The 26,451-nt window shown below is 40.5% G+C and overlaps 1 protein-coding gene across 1 annotated transcript in view; it reads right to left on the bottom strand.

Moving 5' to 3' along the window:
• Window positions 1-26,451, bottom strand: part of LOC133616398 (desmoplakin-B-like) — a 58,742-nt gene that overhangs the window by 23,645 nt on the left and 8,646 nt on the right. Inside the window, exons 4-16 of the mRNA XM_061975596.2 lie at window positions 23,882-24,032; window positions 23,638-23,763; window positions 21,700-21,759; window positions 21,456-21,623; window positions 19,167-19,271; window positions 18,926-19,021; window positions 13,161-13,286; window positions 12,096-12,248; window positions 11,505-11,659; window positions 6,735-6,861; window positions 4,012-4,198; window positions 1,493-1,788; window positions 1,244-1,422 (exon numbers count right to left, since the gene is read on the bottom strand). Coding sequence (XP_061831580.2) covers window positions 1,244-1,422; window positions 1,493-1,788; window positions 4,012-4,198; window positions 6,735-6,861; window positions 11,505-11,659; window positions 12,096-12,248; window positions 13,161-13,286; window positions 18,926-19,021; window positions 19,167-19,271; window positions 21,456-21,623; window positions 21,700-21,759; window positions 23,638-23,763; window positions 23,882-24,032 — 1,929 coding nt within the window. The remainder of the gene's footprint in view (window positions 1-1,243; window positions 1,423-1,492; window positions 1,789-4,011; window positions 4,199-6,734; window positions 6,862-11,504; window positions 11,660-12,095; window positions 12,249-13,160; window positions 13,287-18,925; window positions 19,022-19,166; window positions 19,272-21,455; window positions 21,624-21,699; window positions 21,760-23,637; window positions 23,764-23,881; window positions 24,033-26,451) is intronic.

Genomic DNA, 26,451 nt, shown 5'->3' with positions numbered 1-26,451 from the left:
ACCGTTACAAATATGCGCCACACTGTGAACCCACACCAAACAAGAATGACAAACACATTTTGGGAGAACATCCGCACCGTAACACAACATAAACACAACAGAACAAATACCCAGAACCCCTTGCAGCACTAACTCTTCCAGGACCCTACAATAAACACCCCCCGCTACCACCAAACCCCGACCCCCCTACCTCAACACCCCCAATCTCCCGAATTCGGAGGTCTCAAGGTTGGCAAGTATGCTCTAGTATACTCTGGACTGAAGCTGTGTGCCTTCATTGTTTTTGTAGCTGTTGTTTTGAGGCATGTTTAAAAAAAAAATAAAATAATGCACTTTGTGAAAGTCAAAGTATAGTATTTCCCATAGTTGTAGTGGGTATTAGGATTATCTCAGGGAGAGCATGTCCCAAATTCCAAGCTGCTGTTTTGAGGCATGTAAAAAAAAAAAAAAAGCACTTTGTGACTTCAATAATAAATATGGCAGTGCCATGTTGGCACTTTTTTCATAACTGGAGTTGAAGTTGTTCTCTTATTTCGGAAAACCTTGTTTTTGATTGATTGATTGAAACTTGTATTAGTAGATTGCACAGTACAGTACATATTCCGTACAATTGACCACTAAATGGTAACACCCGAAAAAGTTTTTCAACTTGTTTAAATCGGGGTCCACGTTAATCAATTCATGGTAAAGTTACATTGTTTAATGCATCCAGCGGGGCATCACAACAAAATTAGGCATAATAATGTGTTAATTCCACGACTGTATATATCGGTATCGGTTGATATCGGAATCGGTAATCAAGAGTTGGACAATATCGGAATATTGGATATCGGCAAAAAAGCCATTATCGGACATCTCTACGTACAACCCTAATTGTACCTAAACCAGATTTAGATTTTAGATTGGATACTACTTATAGTTGTTGAAAGTTTAGCACTCATGGCTGTTTCTACAAAGAAATACTGAGAGAAAACAAGAATATGTGAGGTCCCTTGCCAAATCGGACTTTAAAGTTCACGTCTTCACTCTAGATTTTTTTTTAACCAAATTCTACATATTTTTGGCCTAAATTAAGCATTTTAAAGAACATTAAGGACTACATGGACAAAAAAAACAATGCTACACTGTGTTAGATGAGACCAAACCAACCAGACCGTCATGTTTAGTAGCATGGCCACTGATTGGCTCAGCCTCAGCTCAAAGATAGCTAACCAATATTCGACACTTGTTTGTGTTTTCATACCGCTGAAAGTAAGCCGATGAGCTACTCTCAAGACTGTCGAGACGTTGGTTGATGACTCCGAGCTCACTTTGTAGGAACGCAGCTTTATCTGAATCACTCATGCTCTCCAGCTCCTTCATAATGTGCTCCCTAAGTTTTAAGTACTCCTCTCGTATCAAGGAGACATCATGCTGTAAGTCCTTTCATAAAAAAAAGAAAACAAAATCAGTGACAGGAAGAGGCTTTGATTTTGCATCTTTTTGACTTTACCTCAAGCTGGATGATTTTAAGGCTACAGTCTTTGGCCTCGTCGTCTCCAAAGCAGACGTGAATGTGTTGACTCAGCAAACCCTCAGCTGACTCCAGCTTCAATCTGAGCGTGTGCAGCTCTGTTAAACTGCGAGAGGAGGAGACGACTTTCTTTTTCTCTGTTTTCGTCACTTTCACTTTTTTCATCTCTGCCCTCTGTCGCTCTTCCTCAAGGTCTCTGGTGTCTTCCTCAGCAGCAAGTTGCACGAAAAACATTTGTTGTTGGGGTTGCTGTTCAACTACTTGCTGTGCATTTACTTTAAAGAGAAAAAAGAGGCAAACATTTTACACATTTCTAGAAAAAAAATCTTCCAATTAAGTTGGAAATATACAAAAACACAGTCCCTTTACAAAAAACATGCAGAAGAGGATTACTGTGGGATGCACCTTCTATTTTTAATACATGGAAAGAGTTTTGCATGGATTATGTTGGACTCTTATTGAAAATAAATTAGAAATGGAGATAGAAAACAATTGCTAATCTTATGTACGGTATGTATGTATATATATATATACATACTGTATATATATACATATAGGCACCTTGTGTAAATCGTAAATAAAAACAGAATACAATGATTTACAAATCCTTTTCAACCTATATTCAATTGAATAGACTGCAAAGACAAGATGCTTAACATTCAAACAGAGAAACTTTGTTATTTTTGGGAAATATTAGCTCAATTGGAATTTGATGCCTGCAACATGTTTCAAGAAAGCTGGCACAAGTGGCAAAAAAGACTGAGAATGTTGAGGAATGCTCATCAAACACTTATTGGGAACATCCCACAGGTGAACAGGCTAATTGGGAACAAGTGGGTGCCATGATTGGGTATAAAAGCAGCTTCAAAAAAATGCTCAGTCAATCACAAACAAGGATGGGGCGATGGTCACCACTTTGTGAACGAATGCGTGAGCAAATTGTCCAACAGTTTAAGACTAACATTTCTTAACAAGCTATTGCAAGGAATTTAGGGATTTCACCATCTACGGTCCGTAATATCATCAAAAGGTTCAGAGAATCTGGAGAAATCACTGCACGTAAGCGATGATATTATGGACCTTTGATCCCTCAGGCCGTACTGCATCAAAACGCGACATCAGTATGTAAACGATATCTCCCCAAATAGGCTCAGGAACACTTCAGAAAACCACTGTCAGTAACTACAGTTGGTCGCTACATCTGTAAGTGCAAGTTAAAACTCTACTATGCAAAGCGAAAGCCATTAATCAACAACACCCAGAAACGCTTCGCTGGGCCCGAGCTCATCTAAGATGGACTGATGCAAAGTGGAAAAGTGTTCTGTGGTCTGACGAGTCCACATTTCAAATTGTTTTTGGAAACTGTGGACGTCGTGTCCCCTGGAACAAATAGGAAAAGAACTCTCCGGATTGTTATAGGCGCAAAGTTCAAAATCCAGCATCTGTGATGGTATGGGCAACTTACACATCTGTGAAGACACTATTAATACTGAAAGGTACATACAAGTTTTGGAGAAACATACTGTATGCTGCCATCCAAGCAACGTTATCATGGACACCCCTGCTTATTTCACCAAGACAATGCCAAGCCAAGTGTTACACCAGCGTGGCTTCATAGTAAAAGAGTGCGGGTACTAGACTGGCCTGCCTGTAGTCCAGACCTGTCTCCCATTGAAAATGTGTGGCGCATTATGAAGCCTAAAATACGACAACAGAGACTGTTGAACAACTTAAGCCGTACATCAAGCAAGAATGGGAAAGAATTCCACCTGAAAAGCTTCTAAAATTGGTCTCCTCAGTTCCCAAATGTTTACTGAGTGTTGTTAAAAGGAAAGGCCACGTAACACAGTGGTAAAAAATTACCTTGTGCCAACTTTTTTGCAATGTGTTGCTGCCATTAAATTCTAAGTTAATGATTATTTGCAAAAAAAAAATATGTTTCTCAGTTCGAACATTAAATATCTTGTCTTTGCAGTTTATTCAGTAGAATATAAGTTGAAAACGATTTGCAAATCATTGTATATCGTTTTTATATATGAATTACACAACCTGCCAACGTCATTGGTTTTGGGTTTTGTACCAAGATTTATTTCTGTCCAGAGTTGCATTATTTGTATTGCTAAAATAGTGAATTATGTTGAAACAAATCAGTGTTGTTTTGTTTAATTAGAAAATTCAGAAAAATATTTTTTCCACAACAGCTTTAAAAATATCCTGGAAGTATAACAATGCAAAGTTTGGCCCTATAAGCCACAATTGCTGTTGCTCTAATTCCTATGCAAAATCACGTGCAAATTAAATTCCTCTGTTATAAGCATCTCTAAAAATAGGTCTTGTGGATATCAAACACATCAACTCACTTACTCCATGGTAGGGGATGTCTGTCTCAACACTGTCAGTTTATCAAAATGTACTGTATATGAAGTATAAATAAAAATGACACCTATTTTAACAATAATTTGAAATTAGATTATATTAATGTAAGGTACATTACTTACTGTACGTAGGTAACTGCACCACTAGAGTTTCATAGTGGGTCTGAGCTCCATTGAACTGGCTCTCGATGCTCCTCTTGTCATTGTCAGCAAACATCTGCGAGCCTTGGCAACTCAGTTTGAACTCTTCATAATGAGTCTCAAGGCTTTTGATAAGATTGCGGTATTCCTCTGGATGCATGGTGGCCAGCTAAATACAAACACATACAGTATGTGTTATTTTATTGCTTTTGAAGGAACAACAGCACAAGTCAGTCATACATCACACAAACATACAGTAGCTGGAAACATACATGACCTTACTACCGTATTTTTCGGAGTATAAGTCACTCCGGAGAATAAGTCGCACCGGCCGAAAATGCATAATAAAGAAGGACAAAAACATATGTAAGTCGCACTGGAGTATAAGTTGCATTTTTTGGGGAAATTTATTTGAGAAAACCCAACACCAAGAATAGACATTTGAAAGGCAATTTAAAATAAATAAAGAATAGTGAACAACAGGCTGAATAAGTGTACGTTATATGACGCCTAAATAACCAACTAAGAACGTGCCTAGTATGTTAACGTAACATATTATGGTAAGAGTCATTCAAATAACTATACAAAATAGAACATACTATACGTTTACCAAAAAATCTGTCACTCCTAATCGCTAAATCCGATGAAATCTTATACATGTAGTCTCTTACGTGAATGAGCTAAATAATATTATTTGATATTTTACGCTAATGTGTTAATAATTTCACATATAAGTCTCTCCCGAGTATAAGTCGCACCCCCGGCCAAACTATGAAAAAAACGGCGACTTATAGTCCGAAAAATACGGTATTTATATATCTTTTATACTTAAATGATGTTTCATTGATCTCTTAAGCTCTGACTGAAAGTGAAACTCTATCCTGCCAACGTTTTAAAAAGCATATATTGTGGCCACAGTTGTTGCCTGTATGTGGGTCTCACTTTTGTCTTCAGTCAAAGCATGTTCTTGTTCCTAATGATACGCGATTAGTGTGTCAATTCCAATTTAAGAAGGATAGGACTAGGGAAAGGTACTGTTCACATTTGAATCGACTAATCGACGGTACCTGGCAATCGATACAGGTACTTTTTTTTAACAAATGTATAAATAAGAAATATAATGTTTTTAATGTAACATTTAATACTGAGCTGTGCTGTCCAGTTATCTTGATTTCTAACATTTTTCTACCCATTTGCAAGTACAGTACTGTAATACAGTACCGTACCATATTTTCCGGACTATAAGGTGCACTTAAAATATTTTCATTTTCTCAAAAATTGACAGTGCGCCTAATGTACGGAATAATTCTGGTTGAGCTTACCGAACTCGAAGCAATTTTATTTGGTACATGGTGTAATGATAACTGTGACCTGCAATATGCCGCCAGTAAACAACACCAAAACTTTAAATGTTCCATTGAAAATAAAGAAGATTACACACGGCACACGGCAAAATGTTTTAGTATGACTTTGAAGCTGCACCGCTTGATGGATTGTCGGCGCCTTACGGCTACCGTAGTCAGAGATACAATTATTACTATGATGTGTGTATAAGGACCGCAAAATGGCACCCATTAGCAGACATATTATCTGGCGTTTTGTTTTACAATATTATGCAAAACTAACTTTTCTTACCTTCTGGTACCTGCTGATGTGTATTTGAGATCTGCATAAGTCTTGAAAATTTGCGCACCTCCGCCACTGTAGTCTGTGCGGATACCGTAGTTGATAAGCTTCTTCTTTTTCACTATCTTCTTGTTATGGGACATTCACCCTCTGCTGTTGCCATTTCTAATATAAAGTAGCGTAAAGTTCTAACTTATATCTCACTATGGAAGCGCTAAAAACTACCGGTGAAGTGGGTTTCCATAATTCACCCACGGAACTTTAGTTATTAGAGAGTTCCGGTGGGACGGTTTTTCACGGGACACATTTTCCACTGTTGCACTAGTGAGCCTTATAATCCGCCCTATGGTCCAGAAAATACAGTAATACTGAAATACTATAGTAGACTTTGCATGCTGTTGCAATTACAAGAGTGCTTACTTAGCCAGGTAGTAGTCTCTGCCATTAGTTGAATATGGCAGTTTTTTGTTTTGTTGAAACCCACAAAGTGTTTAAACTGTACATATTGTATTTATTACTCACCAGCTGTTTGATTGTAACATACATCTTAGTTGTAGTTTTGATGACCAAATTTGGAGGTGTTGAAATTGTGTATGTAAAATAGCTAATACTAATATTTCCCGTGTCTATGGCAAATCCAATCAAATTAGCATTGAGCTAGCACATTTTGAAAAGTGGAGCTTACTGTATTCCTTCTTGCTTTGTTGTCATGGAACATTTTTAACAATCAGACGTCACGTCACGTGCAACAAAAGTATCAAAATAAGGCACTGTTAGATTTTACATGAATTCTGTATCCATCCCTAGAAAGGACACATGGTGTTGATTCCCTTGGTTTATGGTTCATCGCTTCTCTGGAACTAGTTTAGGTTTCGACAGGCATGAACGGCAGCCAGTTATAGCATTGAGCTAGCACACATAGTGTTTGTGAGAAATAAAGACTTTATGGGATAATCTGTTTGTTAAACCCGTTGGTAATATCTACTAGCCAGTGGTGTTATATTTTATGTTTAACATTTTTGAATTTTGGTTCAGTGACAGATGACAGCTTTAGGTCTTTGAGACTCACGATCACTTACCATGGAGATGGTGAGTGAGTTGATGTGATCGATATCCAGAAGGCAGTACTGCCAGGCAATGAGACTCTTTATGTTGATGTACAACTGATTCCACATAGAAAGGATGGACTCAAAATACTGCTCATTTCTGTTGACAAGACAGAAAATAACATTCGATAAGAACAAGAACGTTTGATCATATTACGCCAATACTGGCTCACCTGCACTGGCTTCCTGTGCATTTTAGTTTCGACTTTAAGGTTTTACTACTTACGTATAAAATACTAAACAGTCTAGCTCCATCCTATCTTGCTGATTGTATTGTACCATATGTCCCGGCCAGAAATCTGCGTTCTAAGAACTCCAGCTTATTAGTGATTTCCAGAGCCCAAAAAAAGTATCTATTCGGGCTCCAGTACTCTGGAATGTTCTACCAGTAACAGTTAGAGATGATACTTCAGTAGAAGCATTTATAGTAGGTGCATCTCCCTAGGGAGGTCCTTGTTGCACGTCCCACTGGGAGGAGACCCCGCGGCAGGCCAAGGACCAGATGGGGGGATTACATCCCCTCTCTGGTCTGGGAACGCTTCGGGATCCCCCAGGAGGAAGTTGCTAATGTTGCTCTGGAGAAGGAAGTCTGGGGGTCTATGCTGGAGCTGTTGTCCCCGCAACCCGATTCCGGATAAGCGGTTGAAGATGGAAGCATTTAAGTCCCATCTTAAAACTAAATTGTATAGTCTAGCCCAGTGGTAAGGAACCTATGGCTCTCGAGCCAGATGTGGCTCTTTTGATGACTGCATCTGGCTCTCAGATAAATCTTAGCTGACATTGCTTAACACGATAAGTAACAAATAATTCCGCTGGTAATAACAGTGTTAAAAATAAAGTTCAAAATTAAAAACATTCTCATGCATTTTAATCCATCCATCCGTTTTCTAGCGCACCTGTTCAAGAAGTCGCATTAATGGTAAGAAGCATTTTATTTATTATTGGTTAGCTTCAGAATAACAATGTTATTGAAAGGAATAAGATACTTATTATACTCTAAAAATGTTAGTCTTACTTAAAAATGCACTTATTTAGTTGTATTCAGTGTTAAATAATATTGGTAACACTTTAGTATGAGGAACATATTCTAAGTAACAAAGACTTAATTAAGAGTTATTTGGACACTAGGGGAATATATAAGGGTTAGTGTTACTAATAAGCAATAATTCTGAGGTTATTGAGGGAAGACTCTTAGTTAATGGCTTACTGGTTGTATAATAAGGCCATGCAGAATAAGGCATTAATAAGTACTTAATAATGACTAATTAAGAGACAATATGTTACTAATTTGCATGTTAATAAGCAACTAATAATGGTGAATATGTTTCCCATACTAAAGTGTTACTAAAATATTACATGGCTCTCACAGAAATACAATTTACAATATTTGGCTTTCATGGCTCTCTCAGCCAAAAAGATTCCCGACCCCTGGTCTAGCCTTTAAATAGACCCCCCTTTTAGACCAGTTGATCTGCCGTCTCTTTTCTGCTCTGCCCCCCATTTCCTGCGTGGAGAGGTTATCAGGTGACCACAGATGACGCGCTAGCTGCTCAAAGTCGGGACCCGGGGTGGACCACTCATCTGTGCATCAGTTGGGGACGTCTCTGCGCTGCTGACTTGTCTCCACTCAAGATGATCCCCTGCTGGCCCCACTATGGACTGGACTCTCACACTATTAACTAGATTCACTCAACATCCATTGCACCGATGTGTGTGTGTGTGGGGGGGCACATTTGCAGTCCCCTCCGAGGTTTCTCATTGTATCCCAGTGGGTTGATTTTTTTTTTTGCCCTGATGTGGGAGATGAGTCGTTGTGGCTTGTGCAGCCCTTTGAGACATTTGTAATTAAGGGCTGTATAAATAAACTTTGATTGATTGATTGATGAAGAAGTGTTCTTGGTTTTTTAGAGTTTCGTTATGATACAGTTTAAAATACTGGTAGTATTTTAATACGCTACGAACAGTGTAGTGCAGCTGTGTACTACATAGGTAAGTACAGGAAATTTTACACAATGTTTGGGTGTCCAGAAAAGTGCCATGTGAGGCTTTCATAGTTACAATACAACCAATTCACCCATCCATTTTCTACTGCTTATTCTGCTCAGTCTTGCAGGGAGCTAGAGTCGATCCCATTTAATTTCGGGGAAAAATCCGACTACACCCTGGACTTGTCGCTAACCACAGGGCACATATAAAGACAACCAGTCACACTGCCATTGACTGAGAAAGTACTGATTACTGAACCCGGCCTGCTACGCTATTAGCGACTTACAATACAGTCAAATAAATTCAACAAAGAATAATAAGCTACAATAATTCAAAGCAAAAATATAGTGCTTGACTATGAAGCTTATGTTCTGTCTTCTTGGTCCAATTATGTGTCAAATGTTCATGTGTGTGGGTTTTCTCCAGGTAATACAGTGACCTTCGACATCCCAAAAATGCCCGACAGTACAAACCATACGACACTGGTGCAATTGGTACTGGTATTGAGTAATTTGATATACAAATTGTCTCTCTGCTTTTTTTATGCTTTGAAATGCAAGCGTAATTTGAGTTATGAAAATTTCCGCCACCGGTTGGCGTAGTATTTGTCCACAGCTGTGTTTTAAATTTCATTGGTCTTTTTATAGAATTGAATCACTAAATGTATTTTTAACCTCTCGTCACTTTGCCTTTGTTCGAGGACAACATATTTAAAATAGCTTGTGCAGTAGATATACACTGTCTATGTAATAAGTTAGAAAATAAGGTAGAAAATGGATGGATGGATGTAATAAATATATTGTGCAATGTGCCTGTACAAAAATCAGATAGCACACAGCCGAAGATCAACACAATCCTTCCTTCTAACCCAGTGGTTCTTAACCTGGGTTTGATCGAACCCTATGGGTTCGGTGAATCGGCCTCAGGGGTTCGGCAGAGCCTCTGCCACGGAGGTCAAGAAACACCCAACTCATTGTGAAAATAAAAACTTCTCCCTATCAGAATATTAGGGATACCCCCAAACAATGTTCCCTCTAATTCCCATCTGATTTGCAGGTGTGTAATTTGTTGTGAGTTCATGCACTGTGTTGGTTTTGTTCTTTGAACAAGGTCATGCTCATGCACGGTTCATTTTGTGGACCAGTAAAAAAACATATAACTTTGTCTTGAATTTGAAAATGTTTTTGTTTTTTTTCACTAAAGAAGGGTTCGGTGAATGCGCATATGAAACTAGTGGGGTTCTGTATATCCAACAAGGTTAAGAACCACTGCTCTAACCACTTGAACTGAGAATGTGAGTGCGAATGACGACAACCACCGAATCAGAGAAACAAACCATTAAAAATATGTCCTGTCGTGTAAAAAACTTGGCAATGTGCTGTGACCGCAGCGCCGTTAGTCTGCACCACTCCAAACAGCGGACATTAATCCATGAAAATATAGAAAAGCTGCTGAATGGTCTGTCAGACATGTTTCAATTTGTTCTTTTCTCCTGTCTCTACAAACTGGACGAGCAATAGCAATAGCCTTGCTCACTCTAACCTATCTGGTCCATCACTCAAACAGGTCTGTGTGTAACATAATTTTAACTATTCCTATTGTTGAAGACAGTGTTGCCAGATCTTACAAGAGAAACTAGAAACTAGTTCTATGAAAACAAACCCAAAGTTTCTTATGACAGGGGTACTCAAACTTTTTCCACTGAGGACCACAGACTGACAAATCAAAGGACGCGGGGGCCATTTGGGGAGTTTTCACATTCGAAACCAGAACAATACACGCTTTTTCGAAAGAACTAGAAAATGCAATTTTGTGGAAATTTTGTGTGAACGCTGAAGATCCAAAGGCGAACTGAAATGCTAACAGTTAGCATGCTGGCCAGATTCAGATAACAAAAAATATGACCAAAATGAGCTAAAAAAATCAAAAATGCTAACATGCTAAAAATAGCATGCTTACAGTTAGCATTAGTGAAATACCAAAATATATAAAGCTGAGATGTATAGCCTACTTTCGAAATTAGCTAAAAAAAAAATCTAATTTAGAAAGAAATGCAAATTGTAACATACATCAAGTACCAACATTTATTACTCTGAGATGTGTACTTGAAAATGTTGTTCAAAATGCTAGCCTGCGAATGTTAGCATGCATCTGGTACCAACATATGACTGGTGTATCGCTACAAAATGACCTTGAAAAAAGGCCAACATGTATCATTTGTCAAGTAACAAAATATTTGACATGAGGTGTATGCATGCAAAATTAGCAATAAAAGATAGCATGCTATTATTAGAATGCTAATAATTGTGTCGCAGGCCATTAAAAAAAAATAGCTACAGGCCACAAATGTGTCTCAGGCCGCACTTTGGACACCCCTTGCTGATAATAGGGGGACTTGGCAACACTGGATGGAGACAGTACATTAGTCTGGTGCCCCAGTCCACAGGCTGTACAATATTATTGCACTTCATAAAACTACTGTAGTTGTTTTAGTGCATTCTGTTGTATTGATTTTCAAACAGTATTTCTTACCTAAAGGTTTTTTTTTTTGTTTTTTTTTATTCCTGCTACATACAATGGTGGTGTTTTGAAGGGGTCAGGTACAGATGAAATCGACTTCATTTCATTTCAATAAGGGCTGATTTCAGATATACGTATTTTGAGTTCTGAGCCGGGTCGAGAAACGAACTGTCCTTCTGTAAAATGAGGTACAACTGTGGGGTGAGAAGGACTAAAAAGCAAGGGTTGGTGACTTACTTGGTGGCCAAACTAATGCTGAGTGGATTAGGAGGCGGGATTATCAGGCACACAGAGGGTACAGTCATATCTAGGCCCCCGGGTCCTGTAACCTCCCATTTGCTGCGCTGACTGTTGCCCTGCAAAATTGCTTCATCACCTTTACAGATCACTTTCTGTAGAGACAAATCAGAACGGATGTATTTGAAAACAGACCTATTGGCTGTATAATGTTGAACACAAATATTTTAGTGTGAACGTATAGACCAGGGCGTCCAAACTTTTTCCACCAACTGAAAATTTAAAACATGCAAGGGCCATCATATATTTTGGACAAAAAAAATACTAAAAACAGACGCTATACATATTTAACATAAAACTTTGTGTCAGCGTTGTGTTATGATTATGAGTTATTAGCATCCCAATTGTAGTCATTACATAGTGTTTTTTGCAATGGTTTCTTATATTTTACAAGATTTTTCAATTTTGTATATTATTTCGACAACATGCGGCGGACCAACCAAATCCGGACCGCTTTTTGGACACCCCTGGTATAGACGATTCATTTCGTGAATATTCTGTATTAAAAACTGTAGATTATTAAAGATTGACCTGGTCTTGTTTAAAATCACAAAGGGCTTTGACAATGACAGGGGTGCTGCTCTTCACTTCTGGGTTTCTGGGCTTCAGTCTGACGATGGTCTTGGCCTTGTTAACAAGATGTTGAACTTGCCTTTTGTGATCCATTATCTTCTCTCTTTCCCTCTGTAAATCAAGACAATGCATTTTGATGATTTGTTTCAAACTTATTAATATATAACATTGCCTAACAAACTGATTTTTACACCGAACCAGAAAAAAATGATGTTTGCCCAAAAGTTCTTATACAGTGTTGAAAGTGACTGTCATTTTCAAATGCTATACAGATTGTCCTCATTAGGGTCACAAGTGAGCCATTCACAAACATGGGCAAAACATGCAAACTCCACACACAGGTGCCTAAACAAACATTGTTCGAACCTGAAGTGAATTAATTAACTCATATTATGTTCTACATATGGTAAATATTCATATTCATCTTGGAGAAAGCAAACCTCCAAGTTTAAGTAAACAGTGGCATTTCAGTTTGAGCACATAATAAGAGAAGGCCCCTTAGTTTTAATTGGGTCTTCGGAATGCAAAAGTGATAAGCATATCCTTGAGAAGAGACTACCTGTCTAGCTCAACGCCAACATTTTAAGTTATGACTTAAAGCAGTTGTTTTCCAGACACTTACACACGAACATCTCCTTTTATGGTCAGGGTGTGCTCTCCGGACCCAGAGCACACACACAGACAGGAGGTAGGAATATAAGACTGGTGGTTTGGCTTCTCCAAGTTAGGAGTCCTTCATTTTTTTTAACCTAGATTCCTCCGGGTACTGCAGACTTGTTTAAATGACGCTCGCTTGTAATAAATGCAACCTTTTGTTCAGCAAAGCGTCTCCGACGTCTCTTTTGATCCAGCTACGCAGCCGTGTTGCCCTTCTGCCCGGGAGGGGGCGACAAGACCAGAAATACTTCAAACCCTTTGTCGAACCTTTGGTTTTCTGTCTGTGAGGCTGATATTTAAACCACAAGTTCACTTAAACCCATAATTGGTTTGTCTTAACTGGTCTGCTCTTTAAGGCCGTTGTACCTCCAATTCCATGAGTAGCTCCAGCAGGTTGTCCAGTGATGTATTCTTGTCACGGTTGAATTTCTTACGGAGGGTTTCTTGTTCTGTCTGGAGGGATCTGTATGTCTCATTGGCCTCTTTAAAGAACTTGAAAAAAACACAACAGGTTACTTAGGTCTGTATTGAGGGCCACCCATCCGTATGTAAATATCTCCAGACTTTCTCGTTGTTCCTCACGGCGCACAGCGTTAGTGCTGAGTTTGTAAATAGTCGGTGATACTGTATGTCAAGAAAATATACTGTCTATAAGAAACCTTGTACAAACCCCGTTTCCATATGAGTTGGGAAATTGTGTTAGATGTAAATATAAACGGAATACAATGATTTGCAAATCCTTTTCAACCCATATTCAATTGAATGCACTACAAAGACAAGATATTTGATGTTCAAACTCATAAACTTTATTTTTTTTTTGCAAATAATAATTAACTTAGAATTTCATGGCTGCAACACGTGCCAAAGTAGTTGGGAAAGGGCATGTTCACCACTGTGTTACATCACCTTTTCTTTTAACAACACTCAATAAACGATTGGGAACTGAGGAAACTAATCGTTGAAGCTTTGAAAGTGGAATTCTTTCCCATTCTTGTTTTATGTAGAGCTTCAGTCGTTCAACAGTCCGGGGTCTCCGCTGTCGTATTTTACGCTTCATAATGCGCCACACATTTTCGATGGGAGACAGGTCTGGACTGCAGGCGAGCCAGGAAAGTACCCGCACTCTTTTTTTACGAAGCCACGCTGTTGTAACACGTGCTGAATGTGGCTTGGCATTGTCTTGCTGAAATAAGCAGGGGCGTCCATGAAAAAGACGGCACTTAGATGGCAGCATATGTTGTTCCAAAACCCGTATGTCCCTTTCAGCATTAATGGTGCCTTCACAGATTAGTACGTTACCCATGCCTTGGGCACTAATGCACCCCCATACCATCACAGATGCTGGCTTTTGAACTTTGCGCCGATAACCGTCTGGATGGTTCGCTTCCCCTTTGGTCCGGATGACACGATATCGAATATTTACAAAAACAATTTGAGATGTGAACTCGTCAGACCATAGAACACTTTTCCACTTTGCATGAGTCCATCTTAGATGATTTCGGGCCCAGAGAAGCCGGCGGCGTTTCTGGATGTTGTTGATAAATGGCTTTTGCTTTGCATAGAAGAGCTTTAACTTGCACTTACAGATGTAACGACGAACTGTATTTAGTGACAGTGGTTTTCTGAAGTGTTCCTGAGCCCATGTGGTGATATCCTTTAGAGATTGATGTCGGTTTTTGATACAGTACCGTCTGAGGGATCGAAGGTCACGGTCATTCAATGTTGGTTTCCGGCCATGCCGCTTACGTGGAGTGATTTCTCCAGATTCTCTGAACCTTTTGATGATATTATAGTCTGTAGATGTTGAAATCCCTAAATTTCTTGCAATTGCACTTTGAGAAACGTTGTTCTTAAACTGTTTGACTATTTGCTCACGCAGTTGTGGACAAAGTGGTGTACCTCGCCCCATTCTTTCTTGTGAAAGACTGAACATTTTTTGGGAAGCTGTTTTTATACCCAATCATGGCACCCACCTGTTCCCAATTAGCCTGCACACCTGTGGGATGTTCCAAATAAGTGTTTGATGAGCATTCCTCAACTTCATCAGTAGGTATTGCCACCTTTCCCAACTTCTTTGTCACGTGTTGCTGGCATCAAATTCTAAAGTTAAAAATTATTTGCAAAAAAAAATATGTTTATCAGTTTGAACATCAAATATGTTGTCTTTGTAGCATATTCAATTGAATATGGGTTGAAAAGAATTTGCAAATAATTGTCATCCATCCATCCATCTTCTTCCGCTTATCCGAGGTCGGGTCGCGGGGGCAGCAGCCTAAGCAGGGAAGCCCAGACTTCCCTCTCCTCAGCCACTTCGTCCAGCTCCTCCCGGGGGATCCCGAGGCGTTCCCAGGCCAGCCGGGAGACATAGTCTTCCCAACGTGTCCTGGGTCTTCCTCGTGGCCTCCTACCGGTCGGACATGCCCTAAACACCTCCTTAGGGAGGCGCTCGGGTGGCATCCTGACCAGATGCCCGAACCACCTCATCTGGCTCCTCTCGATGTGGAGGAGCAGCGGCTTTACTTTGAGCTCCCCCCGGATGACAGAGCTTCTCACCCTATCTCTAAGGGAGAGCCCCGCCACCCGGCGGAGGAAACTCATTTCAGCCGCTTGTACCCGTGATCTTGTCCTTTCGGTCATAACCCAAAGCTCATGACCATAGGTGAGGATGGGAACGTAGATCGACCGGTAAATTGAGAGCTTTGCCTTCCGGCTCAGCTCCTTCTTCACCACAACGGATCGATACAGCGTCCGCATTACTGAAGACGCCGCACCGATCCGCCTGTCGATCTCACGATCCACTCTTCCCTCACTCGTGAACAAGACTCCGAGGTACTTGAACTCCTCCACTTGGGGCAAGATCTCCTCCCCAACCCGGAGATGGCACTCCACCCTTTTCCGGGCGAGAACCAAGGACTCGGACTTGGAGGTGCTGATTCTCATCCCAGTCGCTTCACACTCAGCTGCGAACCGATCCAGTGAGAGCTGAAGATCCTGGCCAGATGAAGCCATCAGGACCAAATCATCTGCAAAAAGCAGAGACCTAATCCTGCTCCCCTCAACGCCTTGACTGCGCCTAGAAATTCTGTCCATAAAAGTTATGAACAGAATCGGTGACAAAGGGCAGCCTTGGCGGAGTCCAACCCTCACCGGAAACGTGTCCGACTTACTGCCGGCAATGCGAACCAAGCTCTGACACTGATCATACAGGGAGCGGACCGCCACAATCAGACAGTCCGAAACCCCATACTCTCTGAGCACTCCCCACAGGACTTCCCGAGGGACACGGTCGAATGCCTTCTCCAAGTCCACAAAGCACATGTAGACTGGTTGGGCAAACTCCCATGCACCCTCAAGGACCCTGCCGAGAGTATAGAGCTGGTCCACAGTTCCACGACCAGGACGAAAACCACACTGTTCCTCCTGAATCCGAGGTTCGACTATCCGGCGTAGCCTCCTCTCCAGTACACCTGAATAGACCTTACCGGGAAGGCTGAGGAGTGTGATCCCACAATAGTTAGAACACACCCTCCGGTTCCCCTTTTTAAAGAGAGGAACCACCACCCCGGTCTGCCAATCCAGAGGTACTGCCCCCGATGTCCACGCGATGCTGCAGAGTCTTGTCAACCAAGACAGCCCTACAGCATCCAGAGCCTTAAGGAACTCCGGGCGGATCTCATCCACCCCCGGGGCCTTGCCACCGAGGAGCTTTTTAACTACCTCAGCAACCTCAGCCCCAGAAATAGGAGAGCCCACCACAGACTCCCCAGGCACTGCTTCCTCATAGGAAGACGTGTTGGTGGGATTGAGGAGGTCTTCGAAGTATTCCCTCCACCGATCCACAACTTCCGCAGTCGAGGTCAGCAGAACACCATCCGCACCATACACGATGTTGGTAGTGCACTGCTTCCCCTTCCTGAGGCGGCGGATGGTGGTCCAGAATCGCTTCGAAGCCGTCCGGAAGTCGTTTTCCATGGCTTCCCCGAACTCCTCCCATGTCCGAGTTTTTGCCTCCGCGACCGCTGAAGCCGCACACCGCTTGGCCTGTTGGTACCTGTCCGCTGCCTCAGGAGTCCCATGAGCCAAAAGAACCCGATAGGACTCCTTCTTCAGCTTGACGGCATCCCTCACCGCCGGTGTCCACCAACGGGTTCTAGGATTACCGCCACGACAGGCACCAACTACCTTGCGGCCACAGCTCCAATCAGCCGCCTCGACAATAGAGGTGCGGAACATGGTCCACTCGGACTCAATGTCCAGCACCTCCCTCGTGACATGTTCAAAGTTCTTCCGGAGGTGGGAATTGAAACTCTCTCTGACAGGAGACTCTGCCAGACGTTCCCAGCAAACCCTCACAATGCGTTTGGGCCTGCCAGGTCTGTCCGGCATCCTCCCCCACCATCGCAGCCAACTCACCACCAGGTGGTGATCGGTAGAAAGCTCCGCCCCTCTCTTCACCCGAGTGTCCAAAACATGAGGCCGCAAATCCGATGACACAACTACAAAGTCGATCATAGAACTGCGGCCTAAGGTGTCCTGGTGCCAAGTGCACATATGGACACCCTTATGCTTGAACATGGTGTTCGTTATGGACAATCCGTGACGGGCACAAAAGTCCAATAACAAAACACCACTTGGGTTCAGATCCGGGCGGCCATTCTTCCCAATCACGCCTCTCCAGGTTTCACTGTCGTTGCCAATATGAGCGTTGAAGTCCCCCAGTAGAACGAGGGAATCACCCGGGGGAGCACTCTCAAGTACTCCCTCGAGTGAATCCAAAAAGGGTGGGTACTCTGAGCTGCTGTTTGGCGCGTAAGCGCAAACAACAGTCAGGACCCGTCCCCCCACCCGAAGGCGGAGGGAAGCTACCCTCTCGTCCACCGGGTTGAACTCCAACATGCAGGCTCTGAGCCGGGGGGCAACAAGAATTGTCACCCCAGCCCGTCGCCTCTCACTGCTGGCAACGCCAGAGTGGAAGAGAGTCCAGCCCCTCTCGAGAGAACTGGTTCCAGAGCCCTTGCTGTGCGTCGAGGTGAGTCCGACTATATCCAACCGGAACTTCTCTACCTCGCGCACTAGCTCAGGCTCCTTCCCCCCCAGCGAGGTGACGTTCCACGTCCCAAGAGCTAGCTTCTGTAGCCGAGGATCGGACCGCCAAGTGCCCTGCCTTCGGCTACCGCCCAGCTCACATTGCACCCGACCTCTATGGCCCCTGCTATGGGTGGTGAGCCCATTGGAGGGGGGACCCATGTTGCCTCTTCGGGCTGTGTCCGGCCGGGCCCCATAGGGACAGGCCCGGCCACCAGGCGCTCGCCATCGTGCCCCAACTCCGGGCCTGGCTCCGGAGGGGGGCCCCGGTGACCCGCGTCCGGGCGAGGGAAATCTGAGTCTCGGTTCTTGCATTTCCATAGAAGTCTTCGAGCTGCTCTTTGTCTGATCCCTCACCTAGGACCTGTTTGTCTTGGGAGACCCTACCAGGGGGCATGGAAGCCCCCGGACAACATAGCTCCTAGGATCATTGGGACACGCAAACTCCTCTACCACGTTAAGGTGGCAGCTCAGAGAGGAGTACAAATAATTGTATTCCGTTTATATTTACATCTAACACAATTTCCCAACTCATATGGAAACGGGGTTTGTATTTGGTTGATCAAATGAAATCTAAAGCTGCAACAGAAACACTCAAAAGATTGTATGAATGTATTCCTCTGATAGAGCTGAAGAAGCATTAGAAAAAAATGCAATATTTGCAATACTGGGAACAATATGGGAAAACATTAGGAACTGCAAAACAGTTCCCATTGAAAAGTATTTCAATTAATTTCAAGGGGAGATTGCGATGCAAGAGTTTTGAGTTAAGCACTCTGTCACTTGCAAGTTGGGGTACTGACCACCTTTTACAGTTCATTGAGTCCATCCATAATCCAATATACACAATGGACAGTGGGATGACGTTGGAGTATTGGCGGATACCACGCAAGCACGGGGACCACATGCAAACTCCGCGAAGAAACCCCCCGATATGAGATCAGTTCCAGTCATTTATCATGAAACAGTAGCTTAACCACTGATGCTTGCCAATTTATTGTTATCCTTGTGTTTAAGATTTAAAAGGTATGGATTTGTCAAGTTACCTGGTTGTATGCTGCATTCTCCTTCAGGTGCACATCCATACACTTGGTAATTTGAAGGAGCCAACTCCACTGAGTCTGCAGTGTGTCCCTATAGGCCTTGAGAGCAAAATGCCAATGTAAGAAGTCATAATACGGAGGGTGTTTAAAAAAATATGATCTAAAAAATCAACACTGGTAACACAGATGTGAAGAGCGAGCAGGTGATGCAGTATGTCACGCCAATTCATCACACAGCACAAACCTCTATCTTGTCTGAAGCTGGGTGGTTGTTCTTCAGGAGGGTATCCACCCTGACTTTCAGTTTATTCAAGTGCTTCTCTTTCTCCTCCAGGGCGCTCATCAGTTTCTGTTGTTTACAAAGAAGTTGAGAGTAGAAGTTGAAGAACTGCATGACTGATTATAGCTGCCAAAAATTAATGCAAATACATTAGCCCCTAATCCAGGCCTGGGCAATTATTTTGACTCGGGGGGGCTAGGTTTAGAAAAAAAAATGTGTCTGGGAGCCGGTATATCTATTTTTAGAAACCTCACAATAATGTCTGATTGAATGCTAAAAACGTTCTGACAGACCGCCTTAAAAAACGGAATAGAATTTAAAAAAAATGTTTACTGAATGAGACACCCAATTGTGTGATTTACAATATTAACTATGAACGATAAAACACTGAATATTGACAACATATGAACGTCACACGCCCTCTCGATCTAAATATTTTACAATCAAGCGAAACTCAACAAAAACGCAACAAACACAGCAAAATATGAACGCGAAGGTAAAACAAAAACCCACCTACAATCTGATATATCTGATATACTGTATCACTAAGCTTTAGAACTGTGTCCCTGACACCCGCATTTCAGGCTGGCCGCTCTGGAAACACTCTGTGGAAACACTCCCCACCCACACTGCTTGGTGCCTCGCCTGAGCTGCTGTGATTTAGATTACCATAGTAACTAATTAGATTACCATAGTAACTAGTATATCATGCAAAAGCGCAGATTACAACCATTTAACTACTTTGTATAGTTCAAGACTTACGTTCATTTGAAAACATCACTGCACATCATAATGGCAGCTACAGTTTCCATCTTAAAGTTCTGAAAAAAATTATTTGGGAATGTCCGGCGGGACAGATTGAATAGCTTACCATGAATTGATTAACGTGGACCCCGACTTAAACAAGTTGAAAAACGTATTCGGGTGTTACCATTTAGTGGTCACACTAAAAAAAAAACAGTTTCAATCAAAGCCCCCGGGCCTTAATTTGCCCAGGTCTACCTTACTCTTTCAACATTTACAAGAAGTTCCACTACCAAGAACTTATTTATTTATCAGGTAAACATATGTTTGGTAATCTGTGTGTTTCACAATTAAACAATGTATTCAGATTAGGCCAATCACCCACCTTGCAAGTAATCGCTTTTAAATGTAAAGTTTTCATTTAAAATAGAAACCGTTTGAAAGTTTAGGATGAAGGGAAAAAACGTATCTGTGTAAACGCATCAAAATTATATCATAAATGAAGGCAGGCTCATTAATCTCTTAAGGCCCAAGCTGTTTGTTTACATGCTTTTTTTTATTTCTCTTTACTAATTGGGTTTATTGGACCCGAATTAGAATAAAAACTAAGAATCATATTTTTATATGATGTACTTAGTCCATAAGTAAAAACAAATGTGTACTTCATGTTTAGTGACATGCTAATTCTTATTTTTACCCCTTTTTTTTTTCCAAATTCCATTGTATGTTATACTCTTCTGACACCACCAGATAGCAGTATAAGTGTCCACATAAGCGGCCATAAGACCCCAATTCAGTAGTGTACACAATTTTGGAAATAAGAGCTAAAAGACGCTGTCCACGCATGTGGCCAGCTAAGCCTTTAGAGGTTAAGAATGGGACATACTTTGCCACAATGCCCTTTTTGGCTGTGTGAAAATCCTGAAACATTTGTGAAAGCTATTGAAATCCATGAAAAAAAGATAACACTTTAAATTTGAAAAGGCTGTATCCATCCAGGCCACACTAATAACTGCAATTATGCTTTTGGGTTGAAGTGCCAGCGTGTGTTATAGCAGCTCCACACCCTCCAAATATAGGGCAAGGTAAAATCATCCATTTTCTGTATTATGGATCGATATCTTTTAAAGTTTGCAATATCAATTCACAAAGCATAATATCGATAACAAAATACCCAGCCCTATTTGTAACACCTTTAGTAGTTGCAGCTCAAATACACTACCCATTTCTCTTTAACTGTTGTTGCTCACTGGCAACAAAGTAAGCTATAAAACTAATACTGTAAGTCAACAGGAGCTGTGGTTGTTCAGTGAGTTGACTTGCTGGGGGAAAAAAAAACCTGCCCCTTACTTTTTGGCAGGGAACTGCACATCACATGCTAAAACCCAGACAGAGAGCTATACAAATATCAAGACAGTGTCTGAGGTGTGACAACGCAGAAGCACAGTCCAAGCTTTACCTTTGAATATTTAACAACACAGGAACATAATATGATGTAAGTATACTAACTGAATAGCTCTCTTGCTTCTTGGGGATGTATTGGTCAATATTCTTTTCCCCCCAATCAAATATGAGCTCCTCTTCCTCCTTGTCATTGACCCACATAATTTCTTTTGACATCTCCTTAATGATCTGCTGGAGGTCTTCCAGCTGCTGCAGCCGACCAAATGACTTTTTCTGGAAAGGTAGAAGCAAGAAGATCATCACTTTTCTAAAATGTACACTTATGTTGTTAAAATTGCATTCATTTTACCTGTAGACTGTCCCATTCTTGCTCCAAAGCATGAAGATTCCCCTTGTCTCCTTTTTTAACCTAATGAATTATATAAATATTGAGCATTTAAGAAGTGTTTACAAAAACGTGTTGTTGTTTTTTTGATATTTTTCTCATAAAATCCAATAAATAACCATCAATACTCCATTTACATTGTGTGACTTGAACATTAACCAAGTATTAGTGATATTATTATTATACGTGCTAAAACAGACAAACTATTTATTAGGGCTGTGAATCTTTGGGTGTCCCACGATTCGATTCAATATCGATTCTTGGGGTCACGATTCGATTCAAAATCGATTTTTTTTTTCAATTCAACATGATTCTCGATTCAAAAACGATTTTTTTCTCGATTCAAAACGATTCATTAAATACATAGGATTTCAGCAGGATCTACCCCAGTCTGCTGACATGCAAGCAGAGTAGTAGATTTTTGTAAAAAGCTTTTATAATTGTAAAGGACAATGTTTTATCAACTGATTGCAATAATGTAAATTTGTTTTAACTATTAAATGAACCAAATATATGACTTATTTTATCTTTGTGAAAATATTGGACACAGTGTGTTGTCAAGCTTATGAGATGCGATGCAAGTGTTAGCCACTGTGACACTATTGTTCTTTTTTTTATATATATAAATGTCTAATGATAATGTCAATGAGGGATTTTTAATCACTGCTATGTTGAAATTGTAACTACCGGTAATATTGATACCGTTGTTGATAATATTCATTTTTGTTTCACTACTTTTGGTTTGTTCTGTGTCGTGTTTGTGTGTCCTCTCAATTGCTCTGTTTATTGCAGTTCTGAGTGTTGCTGGTTCGGGTTTGGTTTTGGAATTGGATTGCATTGTTATGGTATTGCTGTGTATTGTTTTGTTGGACTGATTAATAAATTATTATTTTTTTAAATAAAATAAAAATAAAAAAATTACAAAAAATAAATAAATCGATTTTTTAAAAATGAGAATCGATTCTGAATCGCACAACGTGAGAATCGCGATTCGAATTCGAATCGATTTTTTCCCACACCCCTACTATTTATAGCGGTGACGTGATCACTATTGTGTGTCCCTATGTTTACATCATAGAGTGGTCTGCTGCTTCCTCGCTTCCCTACTCCCTGTAAGTTTATTGTAGATCATAAATCATGCCTCTCACCTGGAAAGTAGATAGCCGAGGATGTAATCTGACAAGTTGGTACACTTTGACAGCCATTTAGGGACCCAGAACTGGCAAAAACGACACGAAAGACGCTTGGTGCCCCACCACACCTCGAGGATATTGAGACATTCTTCATCTAAATGGGAATATATGAACATCCCAGCAGTCGGCATCCTACTGACAGCAGACTTTATACAGTAAGTGATGTTTTATTATGTTTGTTGGCTCTCATGAAGTCTGCAGTGAGTAATAATCAGTGATGGGAAAAAAGGCAAACGTGATGCGCTTTTTAAATTATTATGCTTAAAATGATCAAAATACGTAAATAATATATGTTATTATAAATATGCTCATAACTACATTACATATATACTTACATCATGTATATAAACCCCCAATGTAGGTGTTTGGATGTTTTTTAAGGGCTTTATATGCAGAATTGAACGGCTTTGTGTGAGCGGACTTTTGATCGCATGTATTTAATATTTAGAATGCATTAAAAAAAAAAAAACATCTATTGTCATGTCTCAAATAATAATTGTAAACGATAGGCAAAATTTCCAAAAACGTGTTTTTTGTTTTTGTTTGTTTTTTCGGAATCCAAACTCGTTGCAAAATGATGATTGATCATGTAAGGAATTTTGAATGACACTAAAAGTGATCAATAATCGTGTTGTTGATGACCCCAAAACATTTCTCATAAGCAAGGTTTCATGTAGTAACGATAATGCGATAAAATGTTTTAACCCACCAGGTCATTCCTGGCTCGTTCCACTTCAGGGCTGTTCTGGATGGAGTTGTGAAACCTCTGGTGACTGATTAAATGCTTCTCTATACCTTCAGGATCCTCTCCCCAGGAAGCAGTTCCAATCAGTTGCTGAGAAAACAAGTCATTTTAAACGTACATGTTTGCAAAACTTAATCGGTCACTTTTACAAAACCCTGTGACCTGCCGAACCAAGACATATTTCTATCACTCTCTCTCAGTGACTTACCTTTTGCTGCGTAATCCAGGCCACTGCATCGTGAAAGCTGCGACCCGGTTCTTCCCAGGAGCCAGAGCTTAATTTAGCACTCCTCCTTCTCTGCATGGAGCCAGTCATGGCCAAGTGGACCCCCTTCAACTGGTCGTTACAAACCTCCCAACTTAATAGTAGTCAAAATGGATTGGGATGGAGAAACAGTCAAAACATGCATCCTCTCCCTGGAAAAGTCTAGTATCATCCTTACATCTTACTTAATCAAAATCAGAATCCTTAATTCAACTTTGGGACACATGTGGTGGTACACACACATACGGGGCCAGTAACTTTTGGTATAAAAACAAACTTGGCATTGTAGAAAAAGATGCCTTTACATTGAAACAAGTATCGGTATTGTAAAATGTTACATTTAAAAAATAAAACTGATACAAAAAAAAAAAACACAACATTTTATGTGGATTTTTGTACATATGATTTTTAATGCCAATATTCACATTTGTTTTTTTTTAAAGTAATATGCATGTTTTTATTTTCAACGTTATGTTTTTTCCAGTTTCCACTAACTGGCACAGTTTTTACATGCAGGGGCGGGGCCTGGAGAGTGAGAACTCACTCTGGTAATTACATGGTAATTGTTATATATTGTATATATGATATAAACATATAATATAATATATCAGTATATATCCTATACTGTACATATATTATGTAAATATTATGTATATATGTTATATTTTACATTGCTTTTAGTCTATTTTATACCTGCATTGTCCTTTCCATCTTTTCCATCATTTGTAACTGAGCTACTGTGTGGAACAATTTCCCTTGTGGATCATTAAAGTTTGTCTAAGTCTAAGTCTAATTCCACTTCCTTGCACCGGTCGCCTAGGGGTGGGGGTCCCCACATCTGCGGTGCCCTCCAAAGTTTCTAATTGTCATCCCATTGGGTTGAGTTTTTTTCTTGCCCTGATGTGGGATCTGAGCCGAGGATGTCGTTGTGCCTTGTGCAGCCCTTTGAGACATTCGTGATTAAGGGCTATATAAGTAAACATTGATTGATTGATTGATAGATTCCTGGTTTTCAGAATTTTCAACTATAGATAATTTAGATGCCACTTGGAACATAATTTTAATGAGGGGACTAGGTGTGTACCGTTTTTTCCGGACTGTAAGGCGCACTTAAAATCTGGTGTAATGATAAGTGTGGCCAGTAGATGGCAGTCAAACATAAAATCTAAGTGTAGCCTGCACTATGATGGGTCTCAAGTAAACAACACCAACATTTTAAATGTTCCATTGAAAATATAGAACATTACACACGGCGCTCAAAAATCTTTCAAAATGTTTTCGTACGACTTTGCCGCACCGCTTGAAGGATTGTCGGGGCATTAAACATACAAGTATTATTATGGTGTGTGTATAAGGTAAGACATATTATCTGGCGTTTTGTTTCGCAATATTATGCAAAAGCAACTTTTCTTAACCTTCTGGTACCTTAGCAGTAACATTTTTCGACAAGAACAGGAACCACTCTCACACATCTACAAACCCCGTTTCCATATGAGTTGGGAAAATGTGTTAGATGTAAATATAAACAGAATACGATGATTTGCAAATCCTTTTCAACCCATATTCAGTTGAATGCACTACAAAGACAAGATATTTGATGTTCAAACTCATAAACTTTTTTTTTTTTTTTTTCAAATAATAATTAACTTAGAATTTCATGGCTGCAACATGTGCCAAAGTAGTTGGGAAAGGGCATGTTCACCACTGTGTTACATCACCTTTTCTTTTAACAACACTCAATAAACGATTGGGAACTGAGGAAACTAATTGTTGAAGATTTGAAAGTGGAATTATTTCCCATTCTTGTTTTATGTAGAGCTTCAGTCGTTCAACAGTCCGGGGTCTCCGCTGTCGTATTTTACGCTTCATTATGCGCCACACATTTTCAATGGGAGACAGGTCTGGACTGCAGGCGGGCCAGGAAAGTACCCGCACTCTTTTTTTAACGAAGCCGCGCTGTTGTAACACGTGCTTTCCCAACTTCTTTGTCACGTGTTGCTGGCATCAAATTCTAAAGTTAATGATTATTTGCAAAAAAAAAAAAAGTTTATCAGTTTGAACATCAAATATGTTGTCTTTGTAGCATATTCAACTGAATATGGGTTGAAAAGGATTTGCAAATAATTGTATTCCATTTATATTTACATTTAACACAATTTCCCAACTCATATGGAAACGGGGTTTGTACAACAGAAGAGTCAGATCTGAAGACAGCCACTGACATGACTCATACACTCTACACTATAGCCCGCTGCCCTTAGGTTGCAGGTATAGGTCACCTTTATTCAGAACTAAGAGAGCAATGACCACCTAAATCAGACTCAAGTATAGTAATTAATAATTAGCAGTTTAGTTTTTTTGTGGATTAATTGTACATTTGTTGTATTATTAACTCATGTTTTTTTTTTAGCAATATAGAAATGATTGCTAATTTAGCTTCCAACAGATTTGTTGTGTATTTTTGTTTTATATCAGTATCAAATATAAACCTATAACACTTAAAAAGAAAAAAA

This window comes from Nerophis lumbriciformis, linkage group LG14 (genome assembly GCF_033978685.3).
Source record: "Nerophis lumbriciformis linkage group LG14, RoL_Nlum_v2.1, whole genome shotgun sequence".
NCBI classification, from domain to species: Eukaryota; Metazoa; Chordata; class Actinopteri; order Syngnathiformes; family Syngnathidae; genus Nerophis; species Nerophis lumbriciformis.
This window is presented reverse-complemented; position numbering and strand designations above follow the sequence as displayed.